Below are 25,526 nucleotides of genomic sequence, written 5' to 3' on the forward strand. Positions count from 1 at the left end.
CTCTAACCGTTTAGACAATACAGCTGAAAACCGCCAAAAAGCGGACGAAAACGGTCGAAGTGACGTCAAAATACCTTCAACCGCAGCACCTATGTTAACCAAAAGTTTCGTGTTGCATCCTTGTCATATTTGGCAGTTGCATACCAAATTTCAAGACAGACAGACACACACACACACACACACACACAGACCAATGGCTGAAACTTTGGATTTAGGCTCTAGGGCCTTCAAAATGTGTTTTGGCTTTAAAAACTGACCATCGAAAATTTTGTCCATTACTTCGCTTCCTATAGGATAAGGAAAGTAAAAACTAGAAGAAAAAAGACTAGAAAAGGACTTTCCTTATCCAATTAAATGGTGCTTGTTTGGGTGTTCTTCTACCATAACTTTTACAATATCTCTAACCGTTTAGTCAATACAGCTGAAAACCCCCAAAAAGCGGACGAAAACTGTCGAATTGACGTCAAAATACCTTCAACCGTAGCACCTATGTTAACCAAAAGTTTCGTGTTGCATCCTTGTCATATTTGGCAGTTGCATACCAAATTTCAAGTCTCTAGCTCTTACCATTCTAGAGATATTTTGTTTACAGACAGATACACACACGGACCAATGGCTGAAACTTTGGATTTAGGCTCTAGGGCCTTCAAAACGTGTTTTGGCATTAAAAACTGACCATCGAAAATTTTGTCCATTACTTCGCTTCCTATAGGATAAGGAAAGTAAAAACTAGAAGAAAAAAGACTAGAAAAAGCTCATTAAATGCCCTGGCCTATGTACGGTACCAGAGAGTTACGAGTCTATTACTTGCGCCATTGTAGATATCATCTCCGCTCTGGGAGAGGAATGAAAACAGTGGACAGGTGTGTGGACACAGGACATTGTAGACACAGAGAATTTGTAAGAAAATTGAAGACTTACACAGTACACACAATTACAATATTAGCATAGGAAAATCTAATGTGAAATAGACACCTATAATTATTTTAGATATAAATTATTTTGGATCCTTTTTTCCAATTCGTATAATAAATTACCTTCCCTTGTATATTCGCATATTATTTTTCCCTTGGAGTTTTGGCGTCTCCACCAATTTCCAATATTGAACTGCTAGTGAGAGCACCAATCTTCCCGTCTTGCTTTCTTCACACATTTAAAATAGACACCTATAATTTTATGTAGATATAAATTATTTTGGATCCTTTTTTCCAATTCGTATATATTAAATTACCTTCCCTTGTATATTCACATATTATTTTTTCCTTGGAGTTTTGGCGTCTCCACCAATTTCCAATATTGAACTGCTAGTGAGAGCACCAATCTTCCCGTCTTGCTTTCTTCACACATTTCTAACGACCTTCCTCTTCTTCTCTTGTTTCAGAACTTCAAGGAGCAAAGGATAGACGGCTCCGCTCTGCCCCTGCTATCGGAGGATCATCTCATGTCCACCCTGAATATGAAACTAGGCCCCGCCCTCAAGCTAAGATCAGTACTGGCTTCCAAGCTGGGGAATTGTGTAGTCTGTATGCACTGTGTACACTGCCATTCAAGTCCAAGTCCCAGCCCAGCCTCTACTGGGCGACCTAACAGTGTGGGTCGACCTAGCAGCACGGGAAACTCGACCTAACAGGTGTGGGACGACCCAGTACATAGTACGGGAAACTAAGATGTTTACTTTATTTTCCGGGTCTTTAAGATTAATTTCCAATATTGAACTGCTAGTGAGAACACCAATCTTCCCGTCTTGCTTTCTTCACACATTTCTAACGACCTTCCCCTTCATCTCTTGTTTCAGAACTTCAAGGAGCAAAGGATAGACGGCTCCGCTCTGCCCCTGCTATCGGAGGATCATCTCATGTCCACCCTGAATTGACTCTATGTTATAGAAATATCGAGGCAGTGTGGACGGCCGGTTGACTATTTGTGGACAAAACTTTATGGTTTACATTTCCCTCTATCAAACGTCTCTCGCCAGCCTAGTTAGCTTGGAGGGTAGCGCGTCTGCCTTCTGAACGCTAGGTCGAGGGTTCTATTCCCCCCAGGATCAAACCTTATCCTGAACAGATAAAGCTCGTTCCCCGAACGGCTGGCTTTCTCCTATCATGTCGTCCTTTTCTCTTCGATTGCGGGACGATAAGGAGGGGTGGGGGGCTTTTTTTTTCATGTGGTCCCTCCATCTACGATTGAAGAGGGGCACTTGCCGGCAATCGCCTCAATCCCCCGTTCATTCCTCCAACCAGTTTACTTCTAGTGGGAACCTATCTATTATTGACCTTCAAATTGACGTCGAAAACTTGCTGAAAGTCCTTCTCGGTGAGTTTGAGAAACCAGGAGCCCAGCCTCTACTGGGCGACCGAACAGTGTGGGACGACCTAGCAGCGCGGGAAACTCGACCTAACAGGTGTGGGACGACCCAGTACATAGTACGGGAAACTAAGATGTTTACTTTATTTTCCGGGTCTTTAAGATTAAGATGGGTGTTGCACTGGTGGAAGAATTTACAAGTTAGGCCGGGAGTCGATAAAAGCACGCGAATGACCAGGCGGTCACCCATCCGGACACTAACACCGTGCAACGTTGCTTCACTTCAGTGATCTATGGGGAAACTCATGTTCTCTGTAAATCTAAATGCTCGTATTACGTAATTACTAATTGACGATTTATCTACATAGATACTATTGCAGATGTGCTTTAAGATATCTAATCATGTAATATCAAACTATGTACCTAGGTAGGTGTATGATTAGCTTTCAAAAATTCAAAATTCAATGATCTCGTAAATTATTTGAATTTTTGGTTTGAAATTTGAATTTCTAAAACTTTGTAAGTTTCACGTAGGTACCTACCAATTGAAAGAAAAGGCAGAGTTAGTAGAGTGCAAAATTTAATTCGTCCTATGAAGTAAATCTGATTTACTTCAATAACTTTTAGGTTCAAGTTTTGCATTTTGTCACCCGGAAATCTGTCCTGTAGAAATAAAAGTAAATAGCATTAGGTGTGTCCAAAGTCCAAACATACTTTACCTGCCGTCCCGCCGCGTCGATCGACGAGCTGAATCTATGTTACAGAAATATAGAGGCAGTGTGGACGGCCGGTTGACTATTTGTGGACACAACTTTATGGTTTACATTTCCCTCTATGAAACGTCTCTCGCCAGCCTAGTTAGCTTGGAGGGTAGCGCGTCTGCCTTCTGAGCTCTAGGTCGTGGGTTCGATTCTCACCAGGAGCAAACTTCAGCCTAAACAAATAAACGGTTCGTTCTCGGAACGGCTGGCTTTCTCCTATCATGTCGTCCTTCTCTCTTCACTTTCGGGATGACAAGACCTCACAGCAGTACCCTCTATCAAATCTCTTTAAAAAAAAAAATGTCTTTCGTCGCTATTGGAACCTAGCTTTTTTTAAGTAGTCCCTCCATTCATCCACCCCTGGTGGGCGATTGAAAAGGGTCATTTTGGGGCAATTGGGGCTAGATAAAAGGGTCGGGGGCGATTGAAAGGGGGCCGGCTTTCACCTCAATCCCCCGTTCATTCATCCATCCAGTCCACTTCTTGTTCGGACCTTACTTTTACTGACCTTCAAATTGACGTCGAAAACTTGCTGAAAGTCCTTCTCGGTGAGTTTGAGAAACCAGTTGTCCCGCGTGATACCCGCACAGTTGACCAGGACATTGGGAGGTCTGGAGAACTTCTCCTTGATAGCGGACATGGCTGTGGAGATGGTGGATGTGTTAGACACATCCATCGGTAGACTGAGATGAGTACTGGATCCTGAAATACGAGTATCATTAGCCATTTTTATCCCACGAGAAAAATCCCTCTCACAAGGTTTTATCCCACGAAATTGTATTCAGTAGTGCTTATGCATACTGTGCGGAATTATATCCCAGAGGTCTGATAGCGGAAACTTATGTTTAACTGCTAAGGTCTTATCCATCCCGAAAGCGAAGAGAGAAGGAAGACAGGATAGGAGAAAGCCAGTCGTTCGAAAAACGAACCCTACCCATTTGGGATAAAATCCACCCCTGGTTGTAATCGAGCACTAAACTTACAAGGCAGGCGCACTACCTTCCAACTTCCAAGGTATAGGTAACTATGCTGGCCGAAAATGTTTAACCTAATATTTTCTCATAACATTTGGGCTCTGTACCTATAGTAACCTGGGTAGAGCAACTAGGTATGTAATACGAGTACATAATTATATGTAGGTACTACCTATTTGAGAAATCTTCTGTCGTTGGTTGATTTGTACACTCCGTACCTTAGGTACTTACCAGTCAGCATTCCAATGGTTTGTCTAAGATAGGTGTTGCACTGGTGGAAGAATTTACAAGTTGGACAGGGAATCGATAAAAGCACGCGAATGACCAGGTGGTCACCCATCCGGACACTAACACCGTGCAGCGTTGCTTCACTTCAGTGATCTATGGGGAAACTCATGTTCTCTGTAAATCTAAATGCTCGTATTACGTAAAATTACTAATTAACGATTTATCTACATAGATACTATTGTAGATGTGCTTTAAGATATCTAATCATGTAATATCAAACTATGTACCTAGGTAGGTGTATGATTAGCTTTCAAAAATTCAAAATTCAATGATCTCGTAAATTATTTGAATTTTTGGTTTGAAATTTGAATTTCTAAAACTTTGTAAGTTTCACGTAGGTATCTTTTTCACGTAAGTTTCACGTAGGTATCTACCAATTGAAAGAAAAGGCAGAGTTTGTAGAGTGCAAAATTTAATTCGTCTTTTGCTAAAAACCTCTTTTCCAGTTTTTTTGTCCTTAAATAGAAGTTTGTAAATTTCTTTTTAAATAGATCAAATTTACAATAAATTTCTTTTGAATTTATAAATAAAACTTGTGTTTTCTTCATTATTTCATTTTCTTTTGGAAAATTTCTGTGCCACGTAGGTAATTCATGGGTTGGGTCAAAACTGAGACAGGTTGTCTTTTGAAGATCTGAATTCTTCTGAATTGTCTTGTTCATATCAGTCTTCTGTTTTACATTTCTAGAATGAAATGATCATGTTGCTAAGCCTCCGGTCACTTTGATCAGAGTCCCTGTGATGTAAGAACTTCTGTCCGATGCTAAGAAACAAATGACCTCACCAATCTCTGAAAATGGAAACAAACATTTCGAATCAGTGAGCTGTACAAAGCTAGTCAGTCAATAACTCTATTAAAGTATAGAGAGAAAAGTGAACTGATAGGTAGAGTAAGTTAGAACGTGATGGCAACCAATATGTATATCACTTTTCTATTCGTGCGAGACAATCTGTTGAAACACCACAATAAACCGAACACTGGCTCTGAGTGCTAATAAATAATTGTCATTGGAGAGAATATTATGGACATCTCTCCTGACAGAGTAGGACACGGATTTGAACAAGCACGTCGCCAGATAATCAAGAGGTGTAACAATGACGCTCTACATTATAATCATGGGGAATCTGTTGAACATTAGGACTGGGATGAAGTATTTGATGTGGTAAATGATCTTCACGAACGTGCCAAAGAAAATTAAAGTTTTTGTTCCAACTTACTTGTTGATGATAAGTTCAGTAATTTTGTTAGGAGGTGTAGAACCAGATTCCTTTGACTTTTGTAGAACTTTTCGGGTTTTACACAAAATTGGAATGGTATAGTGATGTTCTCGCGAGAAGGATTGAAACGGGGTTTGGAATCCCCTTCTCGCGATGGAAGAAGGATTGAAATGTGGTATGAAAACCCTTAGATGTGAAAACTCGTCAGTATTTTACCCAACTATATTTTTCATAGAGGGCAGAAACATACATGCTACCAGACATTCACTTCTGCCTGTATCTAATTCCAGAAATGGCGTTCATAAGTAAACCCTTATAGGACATCTATACGAATTCTTCTCAAAATAGCTCAAGTCCACCTGGGTTAGAAAGACGACACATTCTTCCAAAAGGAAACAATGCGGCTGATCCTCTGCATTGCGAAGTGTTTAAGCAAATCAACCTGACAGGCGACAACTGTTGAAGAGAACCTGTCACCCATTCTGTCAGTAACTGTTCCGTCAAGATGGTGACAGTGACTCGAATATGTGCCACAGAGATAATTAGATGTGAACAATGCACCGAGAGGTGCTCTGGCCTGTCCGGGATTGTAGAAACCTAACCGAGTAATCTGCTTTGATAGAAATTGGCCTGTTCATTCCTCAAACTGAACTCGATCTTTCTCAAGATTATCTGGAATTTCGAGCCCTAATCCGAATCCTAGAAAGAGTTTTACTTGATCCAATCTTTTTTAATAGAATGATCTGGGCTAGGATAGGGATATTTTGTAACTACCCCCATTTTGCCCTTCTCACTCCTTGTGCAGAAAAGAGAAAAATGAACTTAATTAATATCTAATACCTACTTTTTTTATATAGGTTGTTTACCAATTTTTCCTGTACCTACGAGAACTGCTAAGGATTGTGAAATTTCGGAAAATAGACTTCAAAATTAGAAGAAAAAAAAAAATATTTTAACTGCCCAAAAAAAATCCATCTACGTAGGTAGTTTTATTATTATCTACCAAACATTTTTTCTCCCCTATTCATTGTCAATATAATATTCTACCTAGAACCGAAGAGTTTCCGGACCCGACGCTGATTTTCAGCCTGATTACTGTCACAAGATGTCTCCCTAGAGTTGTTCCCCTCTGATAGGTAAAACTAAAAACCCACCGATATCCATCATCAAAGTCTAAAAGGAGCTCGGGTGAAAATAATTGCGATCTTGTTTAAATTGTCTAGCCATACACAACCTGCGGGCAGCCAAACTTTTCTGTAAGGTACTTGGTAGTTTGAATGCGATCAAACATAATATTCACCTCGGAACCAATAATTCAGATACAAACAATACTTGACGGTGGCTCACTTAGGGCAGCCGGTCACTATCAAGTACACCTGATCAGGTCCACTTGTCAGGTCTACCTGATGACTACACACACTAGTAGGTAAACCTTACAGGCGGACCTGATCAGGTGTACCTTTCAGGTCTACCTGATAGTGAGAGTATGGCCTAAAACTCTTCAAAAAGAACCGGAAGTCCTAAAACGATGTATTTTTTGAACAGTGGCGCGGCGGCATAAAGTTTTTCATTTATGAAGGCCTCTTTACTATTTTTCATGTGATCTTCCATAGGCCTCGAAGTCCCTCACAGAAACCTCGGGGGCCGCGGATCCCAGTTTGGGAATCACTGCCCTAACCTTTCTGCTCGTACCCAGTTCGCAGTCAATGAAGCAATGAATGACAATCAGACATAGAAGAGCGTTTGGCATGATTATCTCATTTGCATATTAAATTATGTTGGACTTCGGTCGAGCGATCCTCTAATGACAAGTTTATAAGAAAGTAGGTAGTTATCAACTTGAACCTAGAGGTTAACGAAAAGGTTAGAAATAGAAACCCTGCAGGTCTGACTTCGTTTTATCCAAGTAAATGCCTAACTATGTTCTTAATTACATATATCTTGGTATCTAGAAAAAACAATAGTTATGAAATATGAATAGAAATTAGAAATACTCGTACCTACCTATACATACGTAATACCTCGAATACGTATGAAAATACCTTCTTACTACGGGAAAACTCGTTGAAAATATAGAAAAGAAGGAGATTGAGGAAAACCTTACTTTAGATTCTTTAGAAGGAGATTGAGGAAAAACCTACCTTCTGGTTTTCCAAAGCGCTTGAAAGGAATCAACCGTGTGAATGTTTCCTTGACTTTATCAGGCACACAAGTTGTCATGGGTGTCTCTATGAAGCCAGGAAGAATGACATTACATCGAATGCCAAATCTGAAACGGTTAAATGATTGTCAAAAGGTTCCTATTCCTAACGAAAACAGAAAGTGGTCCTGGGTACCTACCTATCTTTCTGGTTCTGGAATAAATTCGATAACTTGCCTTGCACATTGCATAGCTAAATCAGTTTTCAGGCATTCATAAAAAAATCACTAGTTCTGTTATCTAACATTGAAGAAGACGGAACAAGATCTACGTCTGCCTACCTACCTATCATTATCATTATTATTATTATTATTACATATTAGGTATTTTTTCCGCTAGGTAAGTAGGTATAGGTGCCTACCTATTTTTTACCTCGTCAGGTACCAATTTACAACATTTACCTACCTAGGGAAATGTAGTAATTTTTCTTCACTTACGTAGCCATTTCCATCGCGACACTTTTAGTGAAAGCTTCAACTCCAGCCTTGGTAGCTGCATAGTTCGACTGCCCCATATTGCCCATCTGTCCTACAATACTCCCTATGTTGATGATACTGCCGCTTGATTTTGTCTCGACCAATTCCTTGCAGACGGCTTGGGATGTTCTTAATTACATATATCTTGGTATCTAGAAAAAACAATAGTTATGAAATAATATGAATAGAAATTAGAAATATCTACCTATACATACGTAATACCTCGAATACGTATGAAAATACCTTCTTACTACGGGAAAACTCGTTGAAAATATAGAAAAGAAGGAGATTGAGGAAAACCTTACCTTCAGAAGGAGATCGAGGAAAAACCTACCTTCTGGTTTTCCAAAGCGCTTCAAAGGAATCAACCGTGTGAATGTTTCCTTGACTTTATCAGGCACAGAGGTTGTCATGGGTGTCTCTATGAAGCCAGGAAGAATTACATTACATCTAATGCCAAATCTGAAACAGTCAAATGATTGTCAAAAGGTTCTTATTCCTAACGAAAACAAAAAGAGGTCCTGGGTATCTTTCTGGTTCTGGAATAAATTCGATATCTTGCCTTGCACATTGCATAGCTAAATCAGTTTTCAGGCATTCATAAAAAAAATCACTAGTTCTGTTATCTAACATTGAAGAAGACGGAACAAGATCTACGTCTGCCTACCTACCTATCATTATTATTATTACAATACATACCTATTAGGTATTTTTTTCCGCTGGGTAAGTAGGTATAGGTACCTACTTATTCTTTACCTCGTCAGGTACAAATTTACAACATTTACCTACCTACCTAGGGAAATGTAGTCATTTTTCTTCACTTACGTAGCCATTTCCATTGCGACACTTTTAGTGAAAGCTTCAACTCCAGCTTTGGTAGCTGCATAGTTTGACTGCCCCATATTGCCCATTTGTCCTACAATACTCCCTATGTTGATGATACTGCCGCTTGATTTTGTCTCGACTAATTCCTTGCAGACGGCTTGGGAAACCAGAAATGTACCCTGTAGAAATAAAAGTTTTTCAAAATTCAATGATCTCGTAAATTATTTAAACGGCTTGGGAAACCAGAAATGTACCCTGTAGAAATAAAAGTTTTTCAAAATTCAATGATCTCGTAAATTATTTAAATTTTTGGTTTGAAATTTGAATTTCTAAAACTTTGTAAGTTTCACGTAGGTACCTACCAATTGAAAGAAAAGGCAGAGTTAGTAGAGTGCAAAATTTAATTCGTCCTATGAAGTAAATCTGATTTACTTCAATAACTTTTAGGTTCAAGTTTTGCATTTTGTCACCCGGAAATCTGTCCTGTAGAAATAAAAGTAAATAGCATTAGGTGTGTCCAAAGTCCAAACATACTTTACCTGCCGTCCCGCCGCGTCGATCGACGAGCTGAATCTATGTTACAGAAATATAGAGGCAGTGTGGACGGCCGGTTGACTATTTGTGGACACAACTTTATGGTTTACATTTCCCTCTATGAAACGTCTCTCGCCAGCCTAGTTAGCTTGGAGGGTAGCGCGTCTGCCTTCTGAGCGCTAGGTCGTGGGTTCGATTCCCACCAGGAGCAAACTTCAGCCTAAACAGATAAACGGTTCGTTCTCGGAACGGCTGGCTTTCTCCTATCATGTCGTCCTTCTCTCTTCACTTTCGGGATGACAAGACCTCACAGCAGTACCCTCTATCAAATCTCTTTAAAAAAAAAAATGTCTTTCGTCGCTATTGGAACCTAGCTTTTTTTAAGTAGTCCCTCCATTCATCCACCCCTGGTGGGCGATTGAAAAGGGTCATTTTGGGGCAATTGGGGCTAGATAAAAGGGTCGGGGGCGATTGAAAGGGGGCCGGCTTTCACCTCAATCCCCCGTTCATTCATCCATCCAGTCCACTTCTTGTTCGGACCTTACTTTTACTGACCTTCAAATTGACGTCGAAAACTTGCTGAAAGTCCTTCTCGGTGAGTTTGAGAAACCAGTTGTCCCGCGTGATACCCGCACAGTTGACCAGGACATTGGGAGGTCTAGAGAACTTCTCCTTGATGGTGGACATGGCTGTGGAGATGGTGGATGTGTTAGACACGTCCATCGGTAGACTGAGATGAGTACTGGATCCTGAAATACGAGTATCATTAGATTCATTAGCCATTTTTATTAATCCCACGAGAAAAATCCCTCTCACAAGGTTTTATCCCACGAAACTGTATTCAGTAGTGCTTATGCTTATACATACTGTGCGGAATTATATCCCAGAGGTCTGATAGCGGAAACTTATGTTCCACCAAGGTCTTATCATCCCGAAAGCGAAGAGAGAAGGAATACAGGATAGGAGAAAGCCAGACGTTCGGAAAACGAACCCTACCCATTTGGGATAAAATCCACCCCTGGTTGGAATCGAGCACTAAACTTACAAGGCAGGCGCACTACCTTCCAACTTCCAAGGTAACTATGCTGGCCGAAAATGTTTAACCTAATAATTATTTTCTCATAACATTTGGGCTCTGTATAGTAACCTGGGTAGAGCAACTAGGTATGTAATACGAGTACCCAGTTAGCACGCAAGCTTACATCCAGGGGCTTGATTTTGACAGGATTTCTAAGTCTAACGTCTTAAACTTAAATCCAGTCCGTGGTAGGTACCTACCTACCTGTGACCAGTGGCGTGGTTATATCGATAAAATAGGTAAGGTTATTGGTAGTTAGGTTGGTACCTACTAACGCACGCACTTGCATACAGAACGGTTCGATTTCCACCATTGACGAATCTACGTAGGTAGGTAGGTAGGTACCTACAGAACTAGGTAGGTACCTAGGTGTAGGAATCTAGATACCTAGGTCAGGTATGAAGGTATTCACCTAGGTACCCGTTGTACGTTGTATACCTATAGTGTCGTAAACAATGCGGGTAGTTTTTAACAACTTTCAATGCCCCAGGGCACACTTTGAAGAGCTAATGAAATTAATCCAACTGATTTATCCTGCCGGATACCTAATATTTTAATCTCAAAGTATGACCCCCAATCCTCAATGTCCACGGACAAAATAGGACAAGCATAGCGTGCTACACGTTATTTATGCTACAAGTTCAAAGTTGACGGAGAATTCGAAATGGCGATGATGTGGCCCCGGCTTAATAAAAAATATTATTTTATTTTTTCTTACTGTTGGCAGCGTTGTACAGAATCAAAATACTACTAGCCGCGGGAATTTTCAAAAATCAGTACCTTTCTTTTCAAGTTTCAGAAAAGGAAAAAGTTTGTTTTATTTATTTTAATTTATTTTAATATTGTAGTCCTATCCTCCTAGTCCTTTTACATAGTTATGTGAAGTAGTAAAGAGCATAGGTAGTTTAGGTGAATACTCCTGTTTTTGGTTGCTGTATACCTAAATCTCTCAAAGAACAGTGCTCAGACTCAGTCATAAAGTCAATCCTCAGTCGTTCAGGTAAGTGTACTGATGTGAGTGCCTGAATACCTAGCCTGTAAAGTTTATAGTGTATAGGTACTAAGGATAAATAAATTTCGAAAGTGACGTTGATCCATACTTATTTACTTATTGGATGTTTACTTACAATACCTAGGTGTTTTTACTCTTCCGATGATGTGCTGATGTGTCATGATTGTTTCTCATCTTGAGAATTTTTAACCAAGTATCTGCACGATATATTATTATCTCAGTAAATCTTGGGTAAAAGAGAAGAAAAAAAATCAACATGTATAGGTAAGTTTGGTAACAGATCAAAAATAAATTAACCACAGTGAGACTTTTATTCTAATAAGGAAAGCAAGTAGTTGAGAATATTCACCAAAAAACTTTCAAATTCTTTCATTTTTTTTTTTTTTCTTTTTTAATTTTTTTTTTTTATTTTCAGGTGATGAATCAAACTCATGTGCAGAAAGTGAGAATCTTGTACAAAACAATCCACAGATTACACCGAGGTTTGCCTCCCGAACTACAAATACTTGGACATCAATATGTTAGAGACGAGTTCAGACGACATAAAGGTTGCAATCCTAGTGAAGCTCAAGTGTTCATGAATGAATGGGCAGTAAGTACAAAAAAAGATGACATTATAGGGCCCAATTTTGTGGACCCTGACAAAACTTTTCTATTCCCAGGTATGTGATGAATGCAGTATTGGTGTAAAATAATGCATCTAAATGAAATGCAAAAGTATTTCAATGGGGTTTTTTTCTAAATACAAAAATGGATCTCATTTTATTGCTATTTCTAATTCTATGATTTTGTTTTTCTTTCTCTTGAGAGCTTTAACAATGCTTGTTGCTTGTGCTGTACCTACTCTTTTGATTGTAACCAGTTTCATTATTCTTCCCATCTTTCAGAAATATGCAGTCAACTTAGCAGAGCAACTCGGAATTAGAGGGCCCAAATTTGCCAAACCCTTAGGACAAAGTTTAGATGAACAAGCTCTGAATGATCTCCGAGATGATCAGATAGCACAGTTGTATGAACTTATGCTAGCAGCTACTCAGCCTGAAGTGTTGGAAGCAGAAGAAGCCCAAGCTAAAGCAGCCCAGGTAAGTAAATTAACTATTGCAAAATTAAATTATCTCAAGCTAAATGTTATGTTGTTTAAAAAAGGTGAACTCTGAAATAGTAAAAAAAACATGATGTCTTGCATGATTACTTGATATGATTCCCTGCCTATCCATAGACAACATTGCTCTTTTTACAAGATTCAATACAAGTCCATTGAATCTTTTTACAAGATTCAATGGACTAGTTCCTGGTGGAATAGGTACTCGAGATGAGCAATGTTGTCTATGGATAGGCAGGTAATCATATTACATATCAAGTAATCATGCAAGACATCATGTTTTTTTTACTATTTCAGAGTTCACCTTTTTTAATCAACATAATATTTAGCTTGAGATAATTTAATTTTGCAATAGTTAATTTACTTACCTGGGCTGCTTTAGCTTGGGCTTCTTCTGCTTCCAACACTTCAGGCTGAGTAGCTGCTAGCATAAGCTCATACAACTGTGCTATCTGATCATCTCGGAGATCATTCAGAGCTTGTTCATCTAAACTTTGTCCTAAGGGTTTGGCAAATTTGGGCCCTCTAATTCCAAGTTGCTCTGCTAAGTTGACTTCCTGGATCAGTTCAGCTGGATATTTGACTTTGCCAATACGGAAATTTTAGTCCAGGATGTTCTATCTAAGATCCCCAAGGAGTGGGACAAGGTGTTCTCTTGTATGACAGAAGAGGAAATTGCTCAGTATTCTGACAACCTATCAACAGAAGTAGGTACCTACACATTTAGTAAATTCATGAAACCTCAGTATTACCTATGTGATTTGAAATTTTGAATATAACATTCTACTTGCCTACTCACATTAACCTCACCCGGTCTGAGGAGGATGAACCTGAGAAAAGCCAGCATCTCATGATTGCCTTGTTAGCAGCTTTCCGGATACCAACCTCTTACAACGTTGCTTAACTTAAGTGATGTGTATGTGTACATTGTAAACTGCTGCATTCAATGGTGCTGGCTTTGGACTTCTCTCTACATAGTTCCACATACTCCCAATATTTTAACAGCTTAATATTGCACTGCTTTTCAGCAAGGACAAAGGAATTGTTATTCTCCCCTCCCACTCTCCTTCCCTTTCCCCTCCCGCCTTCATAAAACATCAATTTTGAGATTTTTTTCTGCAATTTTCATAGAGTACATGGCCAGCTGATTTGCAGTACTTTACGGATCAGTGCAGAAAATCTAGACTCAACACTAGTAAATATGCAGGTGCTCCCCCTATCAAGCTAACGAAAGCATTGCAGCAAGGGATAGGAGCCAAGAAAATGCACGAGGTTTCGATTTTGTCTTCTCTCATCAATGAAAAATGCAAGGAGGAGAATATCAACTCCTTAGTGGACATAGGCTCGGGAGTGGTAAGCTATTATAAAATAATAATAAAAAAAATAAAAAAAAAAATAAATAAGTTTTGTTTGATAGAGGGAACTGTAACTTCTTAGGTCTTGTCGCCCCGAAATCGAAGAGAAGGATGACTGGCTGATAGGAGAAAGCCAAGCGTCCTGAGAACGAACCTTACGTCTTGTTTGTTTAGGATAACTTTCGCCTCGGGCGGAAATCGAACCCGCGACTTAGGGCTTTGAGTTTTAAAATACAAGCGGGCCCTTTTGATGTTTTGTATTACAATGGAACTCGTATTTTTATTTATTGTGCTGATATTTTTATTTATGTAGGTATTGTAGGTACTTTGATAATATTTTCATTTACCTTTTCTAAATTTAATGTCCAGCTTCCTTACTTTCCAAGTCCATTACTTGCATGAAATCCTTACGTCTCTCGATAGTTTGCAACTTGAACAGCAGCTGTAGGTGTTTCCTAGGATCAGGTCTTCTCGATTACATCTAATATTTACATTGGGGCAGCTAGTGTGCTTCATCTTGGACAGCAACATTAGCTTGATTGAGGCTTTCCAAGATTCCGAGATAATCTGACTTAGCAGGTAGCGGAGCACCTGAGAGCAGCCTAGGACACATTTCTTTATTTAAACTCATTAGCTAGACATAGCACTACAGGTGCTTGCTAAGATTTTGGAACTGATATTTATGTATACTTGTGGGGCATAAGAAAGACAGAAACCAAAGGCATATGAATAACCACAGTGTCCAAACAAAGTTTTGGGTTTGTGGGCTGCTACAAGGCTTGTTATTTTTTCAACAGCAGCTTCGTACTCAATTTTATTCTACTGCATATTATTAAAAAGGTGTGCACATATCTCATTGTCAGTGTGTTTATATGATGGATAGTAATGTGTTTCTATGATGTTTGGCAGATCTGTTTCAAGCACGAGTATTCGTGAAAGTAAGATACCTGATGATCCGAGTGCCATAGAGGAGGATGAAATAGTCAAGGGAGATGGTAATAAAAAGGAAAAAACAGCAAAGTTTGATCCAAGTGTTAGACAAAATGCTGGTGAAATAGTCAAGGAAGTTGATAACAAAAAGGAGAAAACACCAAAGTTTATTGGGGTAGGAGAGGAGGAAACACCAAAGTTTGATAGAGAGGAGATTGAAGAACGCCAGATTGAAGTTACAGTCAATGACACGAGCTTTATGACTTCGTCACTAAGAACTAACGAGTCAAATTTACGACAGTCACAGAATTGTAATGGAAATATAAATAAAAACACTTCTGTATCTACCAATAGCGGCCCTACGGTCCCCCTAGAGATGCAAGGATGCAAGTCACAGCCATATGAACAAACCGAATGTACAGACCTCTCTACAGTCCTTCCAGCTGAACCTTATTGTTTCATAGGTCTACACACGTGTGGGGACCTCAGCATATCTGTCATTCAGCATTTCTTCTCCCTGCCTCTTGCCAGACAGCTGATCTACATCCCGTGCTGTTATCACAAGCTGAAATGCCTTGACTCGGATACTAGTCTGTCCAATTTCCCTCTAAGTCAAGCCCTGAGGAAAGTGTATAAGGAGAGGAAATTTCTTAGGGTTCCGTTCCTGAGAATGGCAGCCCAGGAGACAGCAGGAGCGTGGAATAGATATAACCCAAGGGAGAAGAAGGAGAAGGTGTTTCAGCTGTTGTTTCGCGGAGTACTGCAACTGTATGCTGCTAGAGGTGAGTTATTTGAAAATACCTACTGAAATAATTAATTTTATTTATCAGTGGAAAAAGAAATAATCCAATCATTAATTATTTTTGGTAAAGCAAAGCCCTTTTACAACTTTTGTGGATATCTCACCATTACTGATACCTACTTACTGAAATAATTAATTTTATTAATCAGTGGAAAAAGAAATAATCCAATCATTAATTATTTTTGGTAAAGCAAAGCCCTTTTACAACTTTTGTGGATATCTCACCATTACTAAGTGCCTCCTTTGCACTCGATTCCTATTTTCATCAAACTTTTTACACTGGTAACGCCCGGCCACACTGCCCGCTACTCGATTTCATTAACTATAACTACTCATTTGTCTGAACGATATTTCAAGCACAGAGCCACTGAACTTCGACTCTGCCGGGAATCTAACCTGGGACCTTTGGTCTGCAAGTCGAGTGTGATACCCACTCGTCCACGAAGTTTGCCCCCATGTAAATTATTTTATTGTCATTTTCATTTAAATTTATTTTCATTTTTACGGCTTTATTTTAAGTGGCAGGGTTCTTCTGGAGGAGCTCTTCCACCCAACCATTAATCCTCATTTTACTCTTTTCAGAAAACGTCAAGCTAATCAAGAAAGCTCGCCGCCCGTTCAAAGTGAACCTCTCTACCCAGGATATCAGCTCAATCATCTCCGCCAGCACAGAAAGTTTCCATCTAAAATGCCTTCTAACTTCTTCCCTAGTCGAATGGAACAAGCCCTTGCTCTCTCAACTTTGGAGTGATCACGTAGCTAAGACCTCCCTGGTCCGCACATTACTTGCGCTACAATACTCCCTCCAATGTACTGCTGAGAGTTTGATACTACTAGATCGCCTGCGGTTCATGCACGAATCTGGACGGGTTCGAATCGAGCTGCTGCGAATTTTCGACGAGCTTATTTCACCGCGCCGATATTGTTTTGTTGTTAGTAAATAGAAAGGAATTTTTACTTTCCTTATCCTATAGGGAGCATACTATGCTTGTCACAAATATCGTTCCCCAATTATTACACCTAGATAAATTTCATGACTTGACTTGGAATTGAATCACCAACTATCAAATCCAAAGGCCGTTATCCACCGCGCCGATATTGTTTTGTTGTTAGTAAATAAAGTGGGTACACTGCGTAGTGCGTACCCTATAGTGATGTTTTAATTTATGACTTGACTTGGAATTGAATCACCAACCTTCAAATCCAAAGTCCGTTATCCACCGCGCCGATATTGTTTTGTTGTTAGTAAATAAAGTGGGTACACTGCGTAGTGCGTACCCTATAGTGATGTTTTAATTAAATTTTATGACTTGACTTAGAATTGAATCACCAACCTTCAAATCCAAAGTCCGTTATCTACCGCGCCGATATTGTTTTGTTGTTAGTAAATAAAGTGGGTACACTGCGTAGTGCGTACCCTATAGTGATGTTTTAATTTTGTGTTTAGAGAGTTTTTATTGGAAATATGAACTCTCCATTTTGAGATTGATTATTTGAAAGATAACAGAGAGGTATGGTCGATATACCTAGGTACACAGATAATTGGGACTTAAGTCAGGGAGTCTTGTGATAATTGCAAAGTTCGGTCATTATAATTTATTATGTATCATCATCAGGTTGTCTCTTCCGGGACAGAAAAATGAAAGATAACAGAGTGGTATGGTTGATAAACCTAGGTACACAGATAATTGGCTAAAGTCAGGGAGTCTTGTGATAATTGCAAAGTTCGGTCATTATAATTTATTATGTATCATCATCAGGTTGTCTCTTCCGGGTGGCTAAAGTCAGGGAGTCTTGTGATAATTGCAAAGTTCGGTCATTATAATTTATTATGTATCATCATCAGGTTGTCTCTTCCGGGACAGAAAAAGGTGCCGGAAACCTCACATGGCCTCAGGATTATTACTAATGGTTCAGTGAGCTTTAGAACTGACCTATAAAAGATTCTGCTATGAGCCTCATTCACCATCGGGGCCAAAATTCCATGAACAAAATGATGTTCTTTAGAACTTTTACATGATAAGATTACCTGATAACTTTTACCTGAAAAGTGTCCAAAATTTAATCAAAATTGGACAAACCATTCGATTATTATGCCGAAACAAGGACCAACGGATGCTATGACAAAGTCGAGAAAAATGAAAAACTAAAAACTCACTTCGTTCGCTCGAGTATCGATCGTGTATACGAGTCTTGTTTACATTTTCCGCCATCTTGTTGTGTTGGCCAACATGCTTTAAAGCGCGCACTTTCAAATATTTTAAAATTTTTGGAGGTTGCTGGTTGCTGCAAAAAGGTGTTTTTTACGCAATAAATTTGCAAAATGCTTATTTAAAGTCCATGGTAAACTTCTTTAAGTTAAAATTTGTGTGTAAAGGATTGTTTGGACGTCAAAGAAACTGCCTGGTTGTCAGGGGAGTGCAGAATCCTGCTAAATTCACTGTAATCTCATCTTGAAAATTCATAATGGAACCGTGTTTAGAGGTCAATGGCCTTTATTTACTATGCCGTTGGTTTGCGCACTCCCCCAATACTTTGCGCAAATTTTCTGCGCAAGTAGCTATTTATATGTATTATGGTGGGTCCAGACTTGTGCAATGCAACGTGCATAACGTGCAATGCAACGTGCAATGCGATGAAATTCGTTAGTTTGGACGTGTTTGCAAAGCATCGTGCAATGCAATGCAAATGATGTACCTACTATAGGCCATGACTAGTTGAGTTTTGAGATTAATTGACTGACTTTTGTGGTACGATTTTTTTTTCTTCGAAAAAATATTTCGATATATTCACGCTAAAATTATATTTTTGACGCTAAATATTCCATTTATTTACGCTAAAAATAATAATATATAAGAAAAAACAAATGATATACATTTTTTAAATTAAATTTTTTATTCATTTTTTTCGTTTATCTTAGTTTCTACTTCGCTCGAAGCAATTATCTTCTTATAGTTTTTATTATTTTGTCTTAGAATGAAAACGACTCGTAAGTTCAGTAGGTAATTGAGTTTTGAGATTTATTGACTGACTTTTGTGGTACGATTTTTTTTCTTCGAAAAAATATTTCGATATAGTCACGCTAAAATTATATTTTTGACGCTAAATATTCCATATATTTACGCTAAAAATAATAATAGATAAGAAAAAACAAATGATATACATTTTTTAAATTCAATTTTTTATTCATTTTTTTCGTTTATCTTAGTTTTTAAAAATTATATTACAAAGATAATATTAAATCAAAATAATGTGGACAAATGAAAAAGTTTTAGATCTTATAGGATTGTACAGGGAGAAAGCTTTACTGTGGAACCCAAAAGACGATGAGTACCACATTAAGCCAAGAAAAGAAGATGCCTGGCGGGAGATTAGCACCGCACTCTCCGTGTCCGCTGAAGACTGCAAGACCAAGATGACGAGTCTGTTGTCCTCTTACCGAACTCAAAAGGCTAAGGTCAAAGCGTCCACTGGAACTGGTAGTGGTAAGTATGTTATTATTAATTTTTACTTTCCTTATCTCATAATAAGGAAAGTATTGTAAATTTTGAATCCTCTTACCGAACTCAAAAGGCTAAGGTCAAGGCGTCCACTGGAACTGGTCCTGGTAAGTATGTTATTATTAATTTTTACTTTCCTTATCTCATAATAAGGAAAGTATTGTAAATTTTGACATTTATGAAGGCTTCTTTACTATTTTTCATGTCATCTTCCATGGGCCTCGAAGTTCCTTCACAGAAACCTCGGGGGCCGCGGATCCCAGTTTGGGAATCACTGCCCTAACCTTTCTGCTCGTACCCAGTTTGCAGTCAATGAAGCAATGAATGACAATCAGACATAGAAGAGCGTTTGGCATGATTATCTCATTTGCATATTAAATTATGTAGAACTTCGGTAGAGCGATCCTCTAATGACAAGTTTATAAGAAAGTAGGTAGTTATCAACTTCAACCTAGAGGTTAACGAAAAGGTTAGAAATAGAAACCCTGCAGGTCTGACTTCGTTTTATCCAAGTAAATGCCTAACTATGTTCTTAATTACATACCCTGCAGATCTGACTTCGTTTTATTTAAGTAAATTACTAACTATGTACTTAATTAGGTACATATTATATCTTGGTATCTAGAAAAAACAATAGTTATGAAATATGAATAGAAATTAGAAATACCTACCTATACATACGTAATACTTCGAATACGTATGAAAATACCTTCTAACTACGGGAAAACTCGTTAAAAATTATAGAAAAGAAGGAGATTGAGGAAAACCTTACCTTCAGAAGGAGATTGAGGAAAAACCTACCTTCTGGTTTTCCAAAGCGCTTCAAAGGAATCAACCGTGTGAATGTTTCCTTGACTTTATCAGGCACAGAGGTTATCATGGGTGTCTCTATGAAGCCAGGAAGAATGACATTACATCTAATGCCAAATCTGAAACAGTTAAATGATTGTCAAAAGGTTCCTATTCCTAACGAAAACAGAAAGAGGCCCTGGGTATCTTTCTGGTTCTGGAATAAATTCGATATCTTGCCTTGCACATTGCATAGCTAAATCAGTTTTCAGGCATTCATAAAAAAAATCACTAGTTCTGTTATCTAACATTGAAGAAGACGGAACAAGATCTACGTCTGCCTACCTACCTATCATTATTATTATTACAATACATACCTATTAGGTATTTTTTTCCGCTGGGTAAGTAGGTATAGGTACCTACTTATTCTTTACCTCGTCAGGTACAAATTTACAACATTTACCTACCTACCTAGGGAAATGTAGTCATTTTTCTTCACTTACGTAGCCATTTCCATTGCGACACTTTTAGTGAAAGCTTCAACTCCAGCTTTGGTAGCTGCATAGTTTGACTGCCCCATATTGCCCATTTGTCCTACAATACTCCCTATGTTGATGATACTGCCGCTTGATTTTGTCTCGACTAATTCCTTGCAGACGGCTTGGGAAACCAGAAATGTACCCTGTAGAAATAAAAGTTTTTCAAAATTCAATGATCTCGTAAATTATTTAAATTTTTGGTTTGAAATTTGAATTTCTAAAACTTTGTAAGTTTCACGTAGGTACCTACCAATTGAAAGAAAAGGCAGAGTATTATAGGGCCCAATTTTGTGAACCCTGACAAAAATTTTCTATTCCCAGGTATGTGATGAAATGCTATTTCAATGGGGTTTTTTCTAAACACAAAAATGGATCTCATTTTATTGCTATTTGTACTTCTATGACTTTGTTTTTCTTTCTCTTGAGAGCTTCAACAATGCTTTTTGTTTGTGCTGTACCTACTCTTTTGATTGTAACCAGTCTCATTATTCTTCCCTTCTTTCAGAAATATGCAGTCAACTTAGCAGAGCAACTTGGAATTAGAGGGCCCAAATTTGCCAAACCCTTAGGACAAAGTTTAGATGAACAAGCTCTGAATGATCTCCGAGATGATCAGATAGCACAAACTTCATTTTGTCACCCGGAAATCTGTCCTGTAGAAATAAAAGTAAACAGCATTAGGTGTGTCCAAAGTCCAAACATACTTTACCTGCCGTCCCGCCGCGTCGATCGACGAGCTGAATCTATGTTATAGAAATATAGAGGCAGTGTGGACGGCCGGTTGACTATTTGTGGACACAACTTTATGGTTTACATTTCCCTCTATGAAACGTCTCACGCCAGCCTAGTTAGCTTGGAGGGTAGCGCGTCTGCCTTCTGAGCTCTAGGTCGTGGGTTCGATTCTCACCAGGAGCAAACTTCAGCCTAAACAAATAAACGGTTCGTTCTCGGAACGGCTGGCTTTCTCCTATGATGTCGTCCTTTTCTCTTCGATTACGAGACGATAAGGAGGGGTGGGGGGGGCTTTTTTTTCCAAGTAGTCCCTCCATCTACAATTGAAGAGGGGCACTTGCCGGCAATCGCCTCAATCCCCCGTTCATTCCTCCAACCAGTTGACTTCTAGTGGGAACCTATCTATTATTGACCTTCAAATTGACGTCGAAAACTTGCTGAAAGTCCTTCTCGGTGAGTTTGAGAAACCAGTTGTCCCGCGTGATACCAGCACAGTTGACCAGGACATTGGGAGGTCTGGAGAACTTCTCCTTGATAGCGGACATGGCTGTGGAGATGGTGGATGTGTTAGACACGTCCATCGGTAGACTGAGATGAGTGCTGGATCCTGAAATATATACGAGTATCATTAGATTCATTAGGCATTTTTATTAATCCCACGAGAAAAATCCCTCTCACAAGGTTTTATCCCACGAAATTGTATTCAGTAGTGCTTGTTTATGCTTATACTGTGCGGAATTATATCCCAGAGGTCTGATAGCGGAAACTTATGTTTAACTGCTAAGGTCTTATCATCCCGAAAGCGAAGAGAGAAGGAAGACAGGATAGGAGAAAGCCAGACGTTCGGAAAACGAACCCTACCCATTTGGGATAAAATCCACCCCTGGTTGGAATTGAGCACTAAACTTACAAGGCAGGCGCACTACCTTCCAACTTCCAAGGTAACTATGCTGGCCGAAAATGTTTAACCTAATATTTTCTCATAACATTTGGGCTCTGTATAGTAACCTGGGTAGAGCAACTAGGTATGTAATACGAGTACATACCTACTACCTATTTGAGAAATCTTCTGTCGTTGGTTGATTTGTACACTCCGTACCTTAGGTACTTACCAGTCAGCATTCCAATGGTTTGTATAGTCAGCTTTCCGGATACCAACCTCTTACAACGTTGCTTAATTTAAGTGATGTGTATGTGTACATTGTAAACTGCTGCATTCAATGGTGCTGGCTTTGGACTTCTCTCTACATAGTTCAACATACTCCCAACATTTTAACAGCTTAATATTGCACTGCTTTTCAGCAAGGACAAAGGAATTGTTATTCTCCCCCCCCTCCCCCTCCCACTCTCCTTACTTCTAGTGGCCCGCCTTCACACAGTGTCCAAAGTTTTGGGTTTGTACCGTGAGAGGCTGCTATAAGGCTTGTTATTTTTTCAACAGCAGCTTCGTACTCAATTTTATTCTACTGCATATTACATATTACTAATAAAAAGGTGTGCACATATCTCATTGTCAGTGTGTTTATATGATGGATAGTAATGTGTTTCTATGATGTTTGGCAGATCTGTTTCAAGCTCCCGCCTTCATAAAGCATTAATTTTGAGATTTTTTTTCTGCAATTTTCACAGAGTACATGGCCAGCTGACTTGCAGTACTTTACGGATCAGTGCAGAAAATCTAGACTCAACACAAGTAAATATGCAGGTGCTCCCCCTATCAAGCTAACAAAAGCATTGCAGCAAGGGATAGGAGCCAAGAAAATGCACGAGGTTTCGATTTATTTCAATAAATATGGCAAACTATCTGACACATTGCATGCATATTGCATACACAGTACTAACACATGCCAATCAGTCTTGTTATGACACAGATATTTCAGCTGCTAGGACTTGTCAGTCAAGTCATGCATAGTTAAAATCTATTTTCCTGTCAGGAAAAATGCAAAAATTTGGAGACAGAACCAATTCTATTGAAAAAATTCTAGGGTCGATGTAATATGGAACTCTTTTGAAAAGTCAAGAGAGAGGGAGAGGGAGAGAGTATTCCCAAAAAGTGGTTTTTAGCCCATGGTCTGTACGTATGTATGTACGTATGTGTGTACTACAGATTTAAATGGGAAAATGGGAAAAGGTGGTATACAAAATATCTCAAGAACGGTTAGTCATAAAGCGATGAAATTTGGTATGATATACCGGTATGGTCCAAGGATTCCATTGGTGTGTCATCTTAATTTTCCTATGGTTTATTACAGGCTCCATTTCAGTTTCCATAAGGGAGTTGGTTCCATTTTTAAAAGTTTTTGGAGGGAACACCCTTAGTGAAAATGCACCTTTAGTAAGAATCCAGATGGGGTCATTATTTGACAAATTTACTGAATATGTTATTAAAGCATTCTGGATTAGTATACCTAATGAATACAGTTGAAAAATTAGAACCCACTTGGGCACAGAAAAGCAGTTGCAGTTGGATCCATGGGTGTAGGGTTGCCAACCCCTAGTGTAGATGCTGCTTTAGGGGCTAATCTTGAAACTCTAGAGTTGAGCACAGACACAGACTAATAAATAAATACTTATTATGATAAATCATGTCTTTATTAAACATTTATGAATAATATTATAAATAATAAGTACAACCTAAGTACTTAATATGTCCTAGATTATAAGTGCATTAATTTATTATGCCTTGACTTAAAGTGACTGAATTTAATCAAAATGAGTTAAGAGATGGCGTAATATCTTAACTAACATTCTAAATAAATTTGAAACCACTTCTGTCAGGTTGGTAACTACCTATAGTAAAATCATTTGTCTATTCTTCATCTAATAATGTCACTTTTACATTTTCCTTCAGGAATCCAAAGATGGTGGAAATAAGTGAGGTTCTCTGCAACAACACATTGTACTTCAGTGAAGTGATAGAATTCCTGGATCAGGGATTGCTTCAATCAGAGACATTAGTTAGTTCAATAAGGACGATGCAGAAATTTGCATCAAGATAATGTACCTATTAGTCAGTCCGACAAGGAAAATTTGGTACAATTTGGTAAACAAAAGACATTTTGTCAGGTCTGTCAGGAGACATGAGTTTTTTTTCTACTTCTTTTATTACAATATATTACTATAATTTCACCTTATACCTATTCAACTTATTTTTCAAAACTAATATCCTTAAGAATTCTATTGGTGTGTCATCTTAATTTCCCTATGGCTTGACAAATTTACTGAATATGTAATTAAAGCATTCTGGATTAGTATACCTAATGAATACAGTTGAAAAATTAGAGCCCACAGAAAAACAAGCCAGCAGTTGCAGTTGGATCCATGGGTGTAGGGTTGCCAACCCCTAGTGTAGATGCTGCTTTAGGGGCTAATCTTGAAACTCTGCACAGACACAGACTAATAAATAAATAAATAAATACTTATTATGATAAATCATGTCTTTATTAAACATTTATGAATAATATTATAAATGATAAGTACAACCTAAGTACTTAATATGTCCTAGATTATAAGTGCATTAATTTACTATGCCTTGACTTAAAGTGACTGAATTTAATCAAAATGAGTTAAGAGATGGAGTAATATCTTAACTAACATTCTAAATAAATTCGAAACCACTTCTGTCAGGTTGGTAACTACCTATAGTAAAATATGCCCCATATCCTTTCTACTGCAGGTTACTCTCATTTTTTTTTTTTTTTTTTTTTAAAACTACTACTCACCCTCCCCTGTACATTCACCCTACTTCTCACCCTCGCCTGTACCTTCACCATACCACTCACCCTCCCTTGTACATTCACCCTACCACTCACATCCCCCTGTTTCCCCGGACTTTCACATTGAGGAACTTGTCTAAATCTTTATTGTTTAACGATTTTTGTTACAACTTACCTTAATAAGCAGAATTTCGAAGAAATGAGGGGTATAACTGCGATATCAGTTTTTTTTATTCTTCAAATTGTAAATTAAAGTACTGGTACAAATACAAACTTACCTTTATGTTGTTCTTTAATACATCAATTATTGCTTCACAGACTTCAGGTACAATGGTTGATATCGTTTGCTTTGAAATTCTAAAGGTGTACTGTAAACTTGTATACACCTCGC

The 25,526-nt window shown here is 38.5% G+C and overlaps 3 protein-coding genes and 1 long non-coding RNA gene across 7 annotated transcripts; 1 reads left to right on the forward strand and 3 right to left on the reverse strand.

Annotated features, from left to right (window-relative positions):
• Positions 1–685: 685 nt before the first annotated feature.
• LOC113470868 lies at positions 686–1,690 on the reverse strand. Its single transcript, XR_003393772.1, has 2 exons — positions 1,167–1,690; positions 686–975 (listed from the first exon to the last, which is right to left on the reverse strand). It is a non-coding gene; the product is annotated as an uncharacterized LOC113470868 (long non-coding RNA).
• Positions 1,691–2,456: 766 nt separating this feature from the next.
• On the reverse strand, positions 2,457–4,288 carry LOC103517556 (3alpha-hydroxy bile acid-CoA-ester 3-dehydrogenase 1/3-like). The gene is made up of 3 exons (XM_008482599.2): positions 4,271–4,288; positions 3,574–3,767; positions 2,457–2,967 (listed from the first exon to the last, which is right to left on the reverse strand). Exons 1-3 carry the CDS (start codon positions 4,278–4,280, stop codon positions 2,782–2,784), a joined length of 390 nt encoding a protein of 129 aa, XP_008480821.2. The 5' UTR covers positions 4,281–4,288; the 3' UTR covers positions 2,457–2,781.
• A 599-nt stretch (positions 4,289–4,887) lies between these two features.
• LOC103517555 (estradiol 17-beta-dehydrogenase 8-like) lies at positions 4,888–22,549 on the reverse strand. 3 transcript variants are annotated; one of them, XM_026829602.1, is made up of 6 exons: positions 22,532–22,548; positions 10,136–10,329; positions 9,287–9,301; positions 8,183–8,346; positions 7,687–7,814; positions 4,888–5,117 (listed from the first exon to the last, which is right to left on the reverse strand). In XM_026829602.1, exons 1-6 carry the CDS (start codon positions 22,539–22,541, stop codon positions 5,026–5,028), a joined length of 603 nt encoding a protein of 200 aa, XP_026685403.1. In that variant the 5' UTR covers positions 22,542–22,548; the 3' UTR covers positions 4,888–5,025. The 3 variants fall into 3 exon arrangements, with proteins under 3 accessions (XP_026685403.1, XP_026685401.1, XP_008480819.1); XM_026829600.1 differs by lacking the exons at positions 7,687–7,814; positions 8,183–8,346; positions 9,287–9,301; positions 10,136–10,329 and adding exons at positions 20,161–20,288; positions 20,652–20,830; positions 21,833–22,026 and having other exon boundaries at positions 22,532–22,549; XM_008482597.3 differs by lacking the exons at positions 7,687–7,814; positions 8,183–8,346; positions 9,287–9,301 and adding exons at positions 8,556–8,683; positions 9,047–9,225.
• Positions 11,446–24,300, forward strand: LOC103517554 (succinate dehydrogenase assembly factor 3, mitochondrial-like). Of its 2 annotated transcripts, none has more exons than XM_008482595.3 (4): positions 11,446–11,658; positions 12,086–12,262; positions 12,558–12,752; positions 24,271–24,300. In XM_008482595.3, the coding sequence occupies exons 2-4, from the start codon at positions 12,089–12,091 to the stop codon at positions 24,295–24,297; spliced, it is 396 nt and encodes a 131-aa protein (XP_008480817.1). In that variant the 5' UTR covers positions 11,446–11,658; positions 12,086–12,088; the 3' UTR covers positions 24,298–24,300. The 2 variants fall into 2 exon arrangements, with proteins under 2 accessions (XP_008480817.1, XP_008480818.1); XM_008482596.2 differs by lacking the exon at positions 11,446–11,658 and adding an exon at positions 11,764–11,934.
• Positions 24,301–25,526: the final 1,226 nt, after the last annotated feature.

This window comes from Diaphorina citri, unplaced genomic scaffold (genome assembly GCF_000475195.1).
Source record: "Diaphorina citri unplaced genomic scaffold, Diaci psyllid genome assembly version 1.1 scaffold1886, whole genome shotgun sequence".
NCBI classification, from domain to species: domain Eukaryota; kingdom Metazoa; phylum Arthropoda; class Insecta; order Hemiptera; family Psyllidae; genus Diaphorina; species Diaphorina citri.

Excerpts from the sequence above, each read along its gene's own strand:
- LOC103517556 (XM_008482599.2), bottom strand. Across the intron at positions 2,968-3,573 it reads TTTTCGACGTCAATTTGAAG|GACAGATTTCCGGGTGACAA; the intron begins GTCAGTAAAAGT and ends TTATTTCTACAG.
- LOC103517554 (XM_008482595.3), top strand. The coding sequence starts at position 12,089 with ATGAATCAAACTCATGTGCAGAAAGTGAGAATCTTGTACAAAACAATC. Across the intron at positions 12,263-12,557 it reads TGTTCATGAATGAATGGGCA|AAATATGCAGTCAACTTAGC; the intron begins GTAAGTACAAAA and ends CCCATCTTTCAG. Across the intron at positions 12,753-24,270 it reads CCCAAGCTAAAGCAGCCCAG|GAATCCAAAGATGGTGGAAA; the intron begins GTAAGTAAATTA and ends ATTTTCCTTCAG.
- LOC103517555 (XM_026829600.1), bottom strand. Across the intron at positions 20,831-21,832 it reads TTTTCGACGTCAATTTGAAG|GGTACATTTCTGGTTTCCCA; the intron begins GTCAATAATAGA and ends TTATTTCTACAG. Across the intron at positions 20,289-20,651 it reads GTCGCAATGGAAATGGCTAC|ATTTGGCATTAGATGTAATG; the intron begins GTAAGTGAAGAA and ends TAACTGTTTCAG.